Here is a 13,467-nt window from a genome sequence, read left to right on the forward strand (position 1 = left end):
CTTTAAAATACGGTTGCTTCGCCTTTTCTTTTGTAATGCTTCCTTTTGTGGCAACAGTCCCCCTTCCTGTTCTCTTTAATCTACAATACAAGAGCAGCTTCCACTTTCATAATATTTACTTTGCTAGTCTGCTCTGCAGTCTTCAATATTGAAACTAAGTTCTGAACTTTTACGGATATCTTTTTATTTTGACTTTTAATTGTATTTATGGAAGATTCACTCATACTTATTGTCGCACTACCGTTCAATGTTTCGTAGTTATTCAAGCAAATAGAGAATCTTTTTTTTTTCATCAGCAACTTTCTTTTTCTTCCCATCTTCACAAACTTTAGATGAAGGTGTCACTAAAATGCCATCATATTTCATTAACTTTAATATTTATAATGAAAAAAAATGCTGAGTGGTTACTTGATGCACTAACAATGCGATGTGTAGACTTGTTTGGTGTGAGAACTTTCTCTGTCAGTGATGCTTAAAGGGATGTAATAGCATTCATGGAATCACTATTTAGTTGCCAATAATGAAGCCGATACTTCCTTCCAAAATAATTCGTGTTGGGGACGAAAAATTTGCGATAGCTGTAAAATTCGATACTCCTGAAAAATTCGCGCTATAGCCATTTCGCGTAAGTCGAATCGAGTTGTAGCGGGAGTCGACTGTACTTCTTTTTCAGTGAAAAGCCTCGCTGGTATAGTTTTTTCCATATTAGTGAGACTTCCTAAGTTTTTAACGGTCCCTGGATTTTTCCAATCGTATCACTAACTTTTTGTTTGACTCTATCCGCTACTTCTTGAGATGTAGCAGTCACAAATACCGAATGAAACATTCAATAGACCCCCCCCCCTCTTAGCCCAATCCCTTAGAGGAATTGTCGCCAAACTTAATGGGTATACATGGGTACATCATTTTGTTTAAGTTTCATGCAGTATGCCAGTGTATGGCCACAAAAAACCAGTCACGCATATATACACAGACAAACATTTTCCAAAAACCTTCAATACATTCATCTATATATTAGCTATAGAAAAAAGTGAAAAAGGGTCCATACAATCTCTTGAAGATGTGCTTTCTCATATACAAGTAGATTGTCTCGTTTTTTTAAAGACTGATCAAGTAATATGGTTTTTCTTTCAAGCTTTTTTATGGGGAATTTTTATCATTTAAATTGAACTCAACAATATTTATAACCTTAATTTATGCTTAGTTACTCAACATCAACCAAAAAAATAAACCAGAATAAAAATTTCCAATTCAGTAAAAAGTCTTTGCTTGAAATTTCCTGACCTGTTTCTTGACTAGCATCAAATTCTATACAAGGAGATTCAGTAAGAACCATGCCAGGACTTGGGATTTCTGGAGTATCTTCTTTAAAGGAGAGTTGCCTGAGGACTTCTGCAGAGGCTTCAGGAATAAACTCTTCAATATCGCTATCTTTATCTGACTGACCGCTCGGCCTTGAGCCATCAGACGAGACTACCGTAATGAAAGCAATATATATACACACATATACAACATGACATACATTTTAAGAACATATTTTATACATAAATTCAAAGACATTGAAAGAAAAATTATATATATATATATATATATATATATATATATATATATATATATATATATATATACATATATATATATATATATATATATATATATATATATGTGTGTGTGTATATATATAGCAAAGTTTACAAGACCACTACAGCCGATGAACAAATAAAACAAAAGAGAAAAGAACAACAAAAAACTCAGAGAACAAATACAAAAATTAGTAAACAGCTGCAGTAAAAAGTCAATGAAATCAAATAGCTCCTCGCCTTCCAGTAACGGTCTACTAGAGTTTGCTGTCAAAAGATGATATGAAGTAATTAAAAAGATTAAATTTAGTGCTACTTTACTGTAAAAATATTTTGCAAATTTAGGAGAAACGATGTACGGGCTCTGAAGTAAAAACTCGAAGATTTGTGGGGAAATTACCAAAAGTGCTAAAGTTCAACGTCCTAGGGGCATGTTTTATTATTGATCGATCGAGTTCAAATTTTGTACAAATTACTTTTATTATAGTGTCACAAAATTAGGGGGCGTCACTTGCAGAATTCCGAAAAAATATGCATTTTTAAAGATAACCATTTTTATTCGGCAGTGGGGAGGTTATAAATTTCATCACTAACATGTAAAAGGATGCCCTAAAATGAACCCAAATATGGAATTTGCCACCATTTTTGCCATACATTGTTGGCAGCCATAAAAAAAGAACAATTTCACAGCTGAGAGTTTAGGGTTAGTAAAAATGGAGTGTTATGCTACCATACAGCCAGTGAAACAATTCATAAGGCATTTCCTAGTCCTGTACTCTCTCATTTTGGTGATCAGAACTAGCACCCTAGATAGTGTGATTTAACATCATTAGATTTCTTTTTATGATTAGATTTATTTGAAGTCCAATGTCTATGTGAACAAGCCCACAACCACTCGTGTATTACCGTGCTGCAATATCGAGCGCCAATAACAGTAACTGCATGACCAGCCTCAACTTTCATTATTTTTGAAATAATTGTTCAATAATGAAAATGCATTATTGTATCACATAACACTCCATTTTTAATAACCCTAAACTCTCAGTTGTCAAATTGTTCTTTTTTTCAATATGGCAAATAATTTATTGCAAAAATGGCTGCACATTCAAATCTTTCTTAAGAAATTATAAAAGAATTTATTCAAAAAATCAGAAGAAGCCACACTGGTCCCTTCAAGTTTCTCTAGGTATACTGAAATTTTTGGTCTTTCGAATGTTAAAACAGGAATTGACCATAGTTATTATTTCCCTATCGGATAATATTTCAGTGCATTATTCCCAGGACAAATTTGTATACAAATGGGAAGAAATATGCAAACAGAAATAATTCAAATTGTTGTTTTAAAAACCCATCAAATATGAAAACCAAATTAACAAATACAATAACTAAATCATTTTGTGTATGCTTTTCAAGCAGTTATACTATAAATTTTCAACTCAAATCATTTTTTAACTACAGTCTGAGTTGCTCATCATATGCAGAGGTGCTCCCTCCTGCATATGCAAAGAGCAAGGATGCACTCCCCTAAATATTGCCAAAAGAAAGAGTGACTCCTTACCATAAATAAGGAAAATACCCGTCACCCCCCCCCCCCCCCCCCCCCAAAAAAAAAACACACACACACAGTCTGAGCTATGACCAAGGTTCGAAAATATCCGATGGGATATTTTGATATCCATCCTATATTTTCAATTAGCAAACTAAAGTGTTCAAAATAGTAAAATGCATCCTCAAATCACTCTTTATTTTCCTACATTATAATTACAATATGTAGACTTAAAATTAAGGTTATATTCATTATTTATTTCTAACATTTCATTTTACATTTCTATCAATTTTAATGGAGTTCATTAAGCATTAGCTATGTTTTACTCATTTTTCTTCTGTCAGCTACTTTTAGTTTTATGATTCAATGATAATATGCATTAAGCACTGCACAGTCATAAGACATTTTCTTTTTTCTGAGCAATAATTAATATTTAATTAAGCACTTTTAATATGAATTAAAATTGGAGCATCACCACTAATTTTATGAATATAAAAAAACAGTAAAAAAAGGAATATTATATTACTTTGTTATATTAATGATGTATTAATACATCAAAAAAATATAGTACATAACTTTTTGGTTATTTTTAATAAATGATTACTATGTAAATAATATAATTTTTATATTGAAATACTGTAGTAGAAAAAATAAATATTAAAAATATCAAAATATCATGATATTTTCAAAATAAATATCGGATGTATATCATGATAAATATCGGCGAACCCTGGCTATGACCCCCTCCCCTAGATGGGCACCTCTGTCATAATTATGTCTAAACTATTGACATTTTTTGAACTATGCATTCACATAAATAAGTGATTAGATTTAATAAATTCTAACACAAACAATTTAGTGAGGTATAGCCTTGAAAATTTTAGACAAGGCTTTGCATTGATGTTCTTTATTAAGAATTAATCTTGATGACTTTTAAAATTCCTTATTTTTATAAAAACCTTAGGTGATTTCGGGATTTTTTCATAGCTGAAATTTTCTGTAACAGTTCTAAGAATTTTAGTTTATGCAATACCATGTTTTAACGTTTCCTTCAATAAAAAATTCCATACGCAAAAAAAGAAAAGAAAAAAGCATCTCACCTTGATCATCTGATTCAGCAAAATAACCAATCATCTGATCATATAATGTAGATGGAATTAAATGCAGTGCAATTCCTGGACCAAGTGAAAGTATGAGAACTAAAAATAAATCAAGAAACAATTAAACAACTTAATTTTAGCTATCTTTACAGAATCTTACAATTAAAGATTAAAACTAAATAAAGCTGAATGTATGGATATCTGTTCAGATCTCTGCAGCACACTAGCACCTAGACCAGGGGAAGCAAATAGGGGGGCAAGAGGGGCGGTTGTACCCCCAAATTTTTCACTAAGAATAATAAAAAATGGATAAACTCAATTTAGATAACCTACATTTTCAGAACACAGGGCTCCCAACATAATTTAGCCATACAAAAGGGTAAAAGAGGACCATTTTGAATCAAAAAGGGGACCAAAGAGGACCAGTTAGGATTAAAAAGAGAACCTTGGGAGGACCATTCATAGTTAAACCCAGGGAAGCACCAAAAGACAAATTAGCTGCCTGGCACTAAATACGTGAAGATAATTCGTTAATTAACCATAATAATGATTTTTAATGACAAATCCTTATCACCTTCTGTACAACTGAACTTTTTATCCATTGAATTATATTATTTACACAAACATTTGGATGGCGGGGGTGGGGGGTGACAAGCAAGCATGTAACTGATCATCTTACAGAGTAACTTTAATTGTAAAATAAACTTTCTACTAATTAACAGGTAAAAACTGGCTACCTAAAAATAAACACCTAATTGACCTAATTTAACTGTTCGATCCGGTGATGGTGCTGCCATCTATCGGTATAAAAAATAATGGAGGCAAGACACTTAGTATGCAGTTCTCGACATAAATACAGTTGTAGTCAGTTGTGACACGGAATCGAAAAAATTGACCAACGAATCAGTGCATACCTAATAAAGACCTTTTAGATACAGTTATTACAGTAAACACCTTAGCACATAGTAGTTTACAAAATTTTTCACATAACCAATATAAAGGGAATGGGGTGATTTAATTGAGTCAAACTACTACTTTTAGTCATTGAAATGGATAGAATGAGGGGAAAAAATAACATGGACCTAAAAAATACTTTCATTTTCCCAACAGGTCTTTTTTAATTAATTTTTTTAAATGTCCTATTTTTCAAACAAGGCGTGGCCTTTATGAGGTCACAAATGATGCACTTTGGCTCATCTTTCTACTGCGTCTCCACATTATGATAATCAAGCAGCGAATTAAAATTGAGCTCTATGTTTGCTATCAACCATATCGTTGCCAATGCACGTTAGTAAAGATATGAATTAAATATTTTGTACTGTGAATGGCAACACTGAATGACATTTGATCATTTATGATTTTACACGACAGAAGTGTAAACAATGAAAGCGCACCGATTTAAGTAATTTTTTTTAAATATTAAACTTAAAGAAATTATTTAAAAAATGGTCAGGTCCTATGTTTTTAAGCATGCTCTTTCAGAAAAAAATACTTTTAAAATTTTGGAAACGACCCCATTCATTTTGACATAATGTACAGCAAAACAAGAAGATATAGTTTAGAGCCTAGGAGGTCCCCTTCCCCCGCCACAGCCCTTGGTTTTTACACATATTTCCAGTCTAAATATGGTAAGTTCATATACATATGAGAGTTTATGACCAAACACACCAAAGCAGGCGGTAATTTCTGGCTACCCTACTGACTGACTAAGTTCAAAAATATTAGAGGTTTGCAAATCATTTATTGGCATGCTAAGTATCCAAATCATATTTTCAGATGTATGTATTAGTTGTTCGGGCACCAAAAAATGTTGTAACTGTCTTCAAGTATGTATAAAAATTAGTGAGAAAGAAAATTATTTATTAAAGTCACCACACCCAAAAATATACAAATGCTACTTAACCGATAAATACACTAAATGTAAATTTGAGCTTGCTTTTACTGGATAACTTAATGTAATAAATATGTAAGTTCAGATTCATAGAGCTACATTTTCAAATTGAAAATACTCATTATGGGTATTTAAAAAAATAAGAATACAAAGTTTTAGTTTTTAAAAATAAAAATAAATAATATAGTTTGAGGTAGCACATGTCAAAACAGCTTTTACTTTTCAAAAATATCAAAATAATTACAAGATGCAAAAGGATTGAAATCTTGACACGAGAATCAAATTTTCGCGAAGTGTGTTCACTGTTCGCATAATTCCCAAAAAAAAAACATGTTCTCTAAAACTAAACATGACTAAAATTGAACATAAAATATGCTAGTATAGGATAGCATATGTGAAAATAACATTCGATTGCGCAAAATATCAAAATATGTACAAGATGCAAAAAGATTGAAATCTCAAACACAAGAAGCGATTCTTCGCGAAGTTCGAGTTCGTGCAATGCTGCTATGGTTTCAAAATGAAGAAAGTTTATTATCTATTAAAATTAAACAAAAAATAAGCTAATCTATGGTGGTGTATGTCAAAATAACTTCCGATTGCCAAAAATATCAAAATATTAACAAGATGCAAAAAGATTGAAATCTCAAACACGACAAGCAATTTTCCGTGAAGTGCGAATAAGTTCAATATTGCCATGGTTTCGAAAAATAAAGTAGTTTATAATCTATTAAAATCAAACAAAAAATAAGCTAATCTACGGCGGAGTGTGTCAAAATAACTTCTGATTGACAAAAATATCAAATTATTTACAAAATGCAAAAAGATTGAAATCTCAAACACGACAAGCACTTTCCGCGAAGTGCGAGAAAGTTTAATGTTGCTATGGTTCCAAAAATAAAAAAGTTAATTGTCTATTAAAATTAGCCAAAAAATAAGCTAATCTAAGGAGGTGTTATGTCAAAATAACTTCCGATTGTCAAAAATATCAAAATATTTTCAAGATGCAAAGAGATTGAAATCTCAAAACCCAGCAAGCCATTTTTGTGTCCAAAAAAGTTCGATGTTACCATGGTTCCGGAAAAAAAAGTAGTTTATTATCTATTGTAATTAAACATAAAATAAGCTAATCTAAGTTAATGAATGTTAAAATAACTTCTGATTGTCAAAAATATCAAAATATTAACAAGATGCAAAGAAATTGAACTTGCAGGAACAGGAAGTAATTTTTTGCGATGCTACATATCGAACACAAGTTCAGAAAATTGCACTAACACATTCTTGATTTTTTTCAAGGGCGTTATAACCCGTGAGAAATATCGGTAGCAAAATGCTTTGATTTGACATCATAACTCCTCCCCCAAACCTCTCCATTTGCTTGATTTCCATGTTACAGCGATTGAAGAAGGCGAGTAATGATGTCAATCTGAGGCGAAATAATACCAGAAAGTCAGGTTCAATAGAAAAACGGCGCCGCGGCCGTGTGTTTGGGCGTAACAAACGTCAGCACACAATATCTTATAATGTAATGAAAATTTTTAAATGCTGATTTTTGAGTAAAAACAATATAAAAGTGGACTAAACGGACCAAAATGTTAAAAAGCGGTCTAAAGCGGACTTTACCCTAAAAAACGGACTTTGGCGGGAAAAGCGGACCATTTGGGAGCCCTGAGAACAGAAAAACTGATGGAGAATAATTATCTTACTAATATTATATATGCGAAAGTTTGTCTGTATGGATGTATGGATGGATGTATGGATGTTTGTTACTCTTTCACGCAAAAACTACTGAACGGATTTTGATGAAACTTTACAATAATATAGCTTATGCATCGGAATAACACATAGGGTAGTTTTCGTCCCGTTATGGGGGGCAAAACCCCCTTAGGGGGACAATAAAACACAATTTTTGTATAAATTCTCTAATATTGGGATGAAAAAATACTTGCACATATTTACATTATATGTCCATCGAAAGCTCTGATTTTTCTGCTGAAGATGGCACCTGTTCGAAATTTCTAAGTAGAATAAAAAACGAGTTATGAGCTTTTTAGATCCATGTTCGAAGGCTTTCCTCAACTCAATACAGTATTTAGTGTATCATCTCAACTCCCTGTCGATAGCGACAATTGTTGTATTGTTGACTTTCTTTGCTTTTCGTGATTTTTCAAGGCTTTTCTCAATTCAAATCTTGAAGTAAGACTTTTGCACAAAATTGGCAAATAATACATGATTTGGCTGATGATTTTCCATTTAAACGGAACTTTAATGTAATTAATGGTTTTTATTATTATTTATGCTGATTGAACACTTACTCATTATCCAAACAACCAGCAGATCGCCAAAATTTTTGCAGAAAGATTTCCGTAGCTGATGCATTTGGCAGTTTTTTCAACGTTGCTGTTTTTGAAGCCGAAGACTACGTCATAATGTTTCTCAGCTTTCGCCATGTAAACAAAATATCGCCAATCAAAGAATTTTCAAAAGACTTTTTTTACTGTGTTAAATAATCCAGCAACTAAATTAGGCAAATCCATAAACAGCACAAAAACTTCCATTAATTTTCCTTTTTGCACAATTTCAAACAATCACCAAATTTTATTACTTATTTTGGTAACATTTCGGATGAAACTGTTTAGCGCCATTTTATGGTGACCAAAAATATCTCAGCATCTGGCGACGATATCTCTGTAACGAAAATTAATATCATATCGTTTTACAAAGTAAGGAAAGAATGGGGGAGCATCATCGAAGATACCCCGAAACGACTTTCGCAAATTCGGTAAAATCGCACCAAGAGCCACAATGATTGAAATTTCCCGAAATAACTAAAGCAAGTATAAGGGGATTACGAGCGCAGCTACTTTTTTTTAATCACTTCGTACTTCATTAGCCATACAGAGAAGGTTTTAGACTCCATGTTAAAAAAAAAGTATCAACAGATTAATCTTTTTAAACATGAGAAGATTAATTTCATGTTTTTTAAATTTGTATATGCTTAAATATAGTGCTTTCGTTTCTAAATCAATACTACTTTGTTCTTTATACTTATTGCTATTTTAGTTTTATGGGTAAGGAAGAAACTCGATTTTTAATCACGTCAAAAAGATGTGTTTTAAATTCTTTCACTGAAAGCAGAAAACAAAAGCAAGTAACTATTTTTTCTAATAATTATTACTGACCCAGGCAACGCCGGGTATTTTTGCTAGTTTGCCATAAAGAAGTAATCTCTTCATATGGGTTAAATATTTCAAGCATGTGTACTCTATGTTATGATAGTGCATATTGTATGAGATGCCCCTACCAGTATTGAGACTGCGCAATTTTTACGCGTAAATTCCACGTCATTTTATATAAATTTTATGCTCATATTATAACTTTATGTTTAGCTGGTAAGTGTTCATTGATGCCTTGTACTAGAAATACATTTTAGCAACTCAACGAATTATATGCTTTCATGGAAACTTTTTATAAAGATATGCTATTTTTGAAAAACCTCCCACATCAAAAAAATACTTTCACATCTCCAACTTGAGGCTCTTTACTTGACAATCGCTGTGTGACACAAGATGGTATTCAAGAGCTGAATCTATAAAAGCCCCCTGGAAGAATTACTGGAAAGCGACCTTTTCATTCATAGAAAGTCTAATGTCATTTAAATATGTATGACTTTCCATGAAATACACCGCCAGATCAGTCAATTCCAGACAAGGACTGCAGTTTCGTGCTTATTAGCACTCGTCAGCCCAGCATATTAAAGTGACTGAGCTGGAAGTAGAAAACCTCTTAAGGAAGTCAAGAGTGCCAAATAAACTGGTAGCTAATACAGAATTAGAACTGACCAGATGAGTGACCGAAGCAATGGTTCGGTTCAACTCGAAGATTGAAGGCAAGGCAGGTATATTCTGTATTAGCTACCAGTTTGTTTGGCACTCTTGGCTTCCTTAAGAGGTTTTCTACCTCCAGCTCAGTCACTTTACTATGCCGGGCTGATGAGTGCTAAAAAGCAAGAAACTGCAGTCCGTGGCTGGAACTGACTGAGCTGGCGGTGTATTTCATGTATTCCTGCCTTGGCCCAGGCTATTGGGCGATAACTTTGTTTGAATTTTTGTTTACTTTATTTATACTGCAGAGCGTTTTTTGAACAATGCTACACACTATCATAAAAGTTTCAATCCACTAATCTTAATTCTTGGATTGACAATTGAAACTCTTAGTAAATATTGCACTAATGTATATTTGAACCTAGTGTGGAACTTTGTAACAGAACTTCCTACAGAAGTTTTTACTGTATGCCAATGTAGAAAAGGTGACAAAACCCACATGAAGTTTGAGCCAAAATATTAAATCAATATTTTGAATAAAATGACCAATTAACTTTCTCAAGAAATTGAGACAGGATTTGATGAGATACATTTCTCTTTGGTCTTAAATAGTTAGTTCAATATTATGTAGCTCGGTTATAGAAAACGAAAGAGAAAATATTACACATGAGGGAAGACGAATTGTTTTATGAATTGCGACTATACTTTTTAATGACGCAAAATAAATGCTCGCCCAATTTAAAAAGCTTTCTTGGTTATTTTAAAGAGAGGAATCTGAAGGAAATGTGTTTTTTACATAAATTTCTTGCTTCTATCATTTTTTGACTGTTTCAATCAGGTCAGTCATTTGAAAGACTGGAAACAGTGGTGTACATTTCTTTCACGGGGTGGGGGGGGGGGTTAACCCCCCTTGAAAGAAATTTAGGTTGAATTGTGAACTTCTTATGATGATTTTTAATGATCTCTCTCTCTCTCTCTCTCTCTCTATATATATATATATATATACTAGCAAAAATACCTGGCGTTGCCTGGGTCAGTAATAGTTATGAGAAACAATCGTTACTTGCCTTTGCTTCCTGTTTTAAGCGAAAAAATTCAAAACAAACCTTTTTGACGGGATTAAAAATCGAGCTTCTTCCTTGCTCATAAAACTAAAATAGCAATAAGTATAAAGAACAAAAAAATATTCATTTAGAAACGAAAGCACAACATTTAAGCATAACACAAATTTGAAGAATTTCTGAAATATGAAATTAAACTTGACATGTTTAAAAAGATTTATCAGTTAGCACTTTTTTTTTAATATCTACAACCTTCTCTGTATGGCTATTGATGTACGAACTGTTTAAAAAAATGTAGCCGCCCGTGTTCCATTTACACTTGCTTTAGTTATTTTGGGAAATTTCAATTATTGTGGGCACTTGGTGCAGTTTAAAATGTTACCAAATTTGCGAGAATCATTTTGGAACAATTTCGATAATACTCCCCCTTCTTACTAATTTTTATTATAGAAATATTGTCGCCAGATGCTGAGATACTTTTGGTCAAAATAAAATGATGCTAAACGGTTTCATCCGAAATGTTTCCAAAATAAGTAGTAAAATTTGGCGATTGTTTGAAATTGTGCAAAACTAAAAATTTATGAAAGTTTTTTGGCTCTTTATGGATTTGCCTAATTTAGCTGCTGGATTATTACACAGTAAAAAAAGTTTTTTAAAGATTCTTTGATTGGCGATATTTTGTTTACATGGTGTATGCTGAGAAACATTATTACGTAGCCTTTGGCTTCAGAAACAGCGACAGTTGAAAAAACTACCAAATGCATCAGCTACTGAAATCTTTCCGCAAAAATTTTGGCGATATTTCTGCTGGTTGATTGGATAGTGAGTAAGTGTCCAGTCCGCATAAATAATAATAAGAAAACCATTAATTACATTCAAGTTCCATTTAAATGGAAAATGATCAGTCAACTCCATTTATTTTTAGCCAATCTTGTGGAAAAACGTTACTTTGCGATTTGACTTGAGAAAAGCCTCAAAAAGTCAGATGAAGCGCAAAAATATTCAACAATACAACAATTCTAGCTATCGACTGAGAGTTGAGATGATACACTAAATAATGAATTGGATTGATGAAAGCCTTCGAACAGGGAACAAAAAAAGCTCATAACTCATTTTTTATACAACTTAGAAACATCGAACAGATGCTATCTTCAGCAGAAAAATTAGCGCTTTCGATGAACACATAATGTTAATATATGCACGTTTTTTTTTACCCCCATATTGGGGCATTTATGCGAAATTAGGACTAAATTTGGAATAAAAAAGGAACTATCAATCGGACTTTTTTCCAACTGGTCTATAAACCTTCCCAGTACCAAAATGAACAAACAGTGAAAGATTCAGCCAAATCTGCCGGGTAGTTTCTGAGATCTTAGGGAACAAATTTACCAAACTCCATTTATATATATATATATATATATATATATATATATATATATCATTAAAAATTATCATATGATCAAACCCTCCCCTTGGAAAAATCCCGGATACGCCACTGACTGGCAATAAAGCAAAATACTGGACATATAGTTACAAAATTTTCTGTTCCTCCCCCCTGACACTAAAAACAGCAGATTAAAACTTTACTAAGAAATAAAAAACTAGCACCGAGATGTTTTGTGAGATAACTTATTACAAAATAAATTTAAAGCTTCGGTCGTAAAAATTTTAATTGTTCTTAACAAATCTAATTATTCTTAACATTAAAACCATTTTATTATCACTTCTTGTTAACCAATAAGTATTTCATACCGTAATGAGGAAATTCATGTTCAAGAAACTCGCCCCCCCCCCCCCAATCGAAATGCTGAAATGCCGCCCTTGACCTAGACCGTTCGGCTGATGGTCATGAAATTTGGCACAAAATTAGTTTGTAGCATAGGGATGTGCACCTCGAAGTGCTTTTTTAAAAATTCGATTTTGTTCTTTTTTTATTTCAACTTTATGCCTATTTTTCACATAGATTTGATAATATGGTGCAGAAATATTTGTTTTACATTTCTAAGTTTTAAGTCATTCGAAAGCTTGGAATTTTCTGCGTAAGATGAAACTTTTTTGGAGTTTTAACGAGCATTACTAGAGCTGTAAGAATTGTTTAAAGAAAACCAAAATCCAAGGTTTACTTTAAGCAAGCCAAACAATTCTAAATGATTAATCTTGAGAATAAAATTAAATAATTAAAGATAAATGGAGTTTCACTGTTGACCATGGTTACGTCTTTTACAACCTATGATTGTATCATAACTTTTTTTAGTTTCATTTTAAACATTTTAAAAATTGCACTTATTTTTGCAATCTAAATCCTTCTCTTTTATTGAAAAGGGTTTAAACTGAAAGATTTTAACTGTTAAAAAAAAAAGCAGTCTGCTTTAATTTTTTTAGTTTTTATGGAATTATGCTCAGTAAATCATTTAAATATTGCTATTACAGCGTTCTCTCTAAAGTATTTAATTTTGGAAAAATGT

At 32.2% G+C, this 13,467-nt stretch overlaps 1 protein-coding gene across 1 annotated transcript in view; it reads right to left on the bottom strand.

Moving 5' to 3' along the window:
• Positions 1-13,467, bottom strand: part of LOC129225760 (reticulophagy regulator 3-like) — a 33,840-nt gene that overhangs the window by 7,269 nt on the left and 13,104 nt on the right. The window contains exons 6-7 of the mRNA XM_054860259.1: positions 4,227-4,325; positions 1,285-1,473 (exon numbers count right to left, since the gene is read on the bottom strand). Coding sequence (XP_054716234.1) covers positions 1,285-1,473; positions 4,227-4,325 — 288 coding nt within the window. The remainder of the gene's footprint in view (positions 1-1,284; positions 1,474-4,226; positions 4,326-13,467) is intronic.

The sequence above is a fragment of the Uloborus diversus genome, chromosome 7 (genome assembly GCF_026930045.1).
Source record: "Uloborus diversus isolate 005 chromosome 7, Udiv.v.3.1, whole genome shotgun sequence".
Lineage (NCBI taxonomy): Eukaryota > Metazoa > Arthropoda > Arachnida > Araneae > Uloboridae > Uloborus > Uloborus diversus.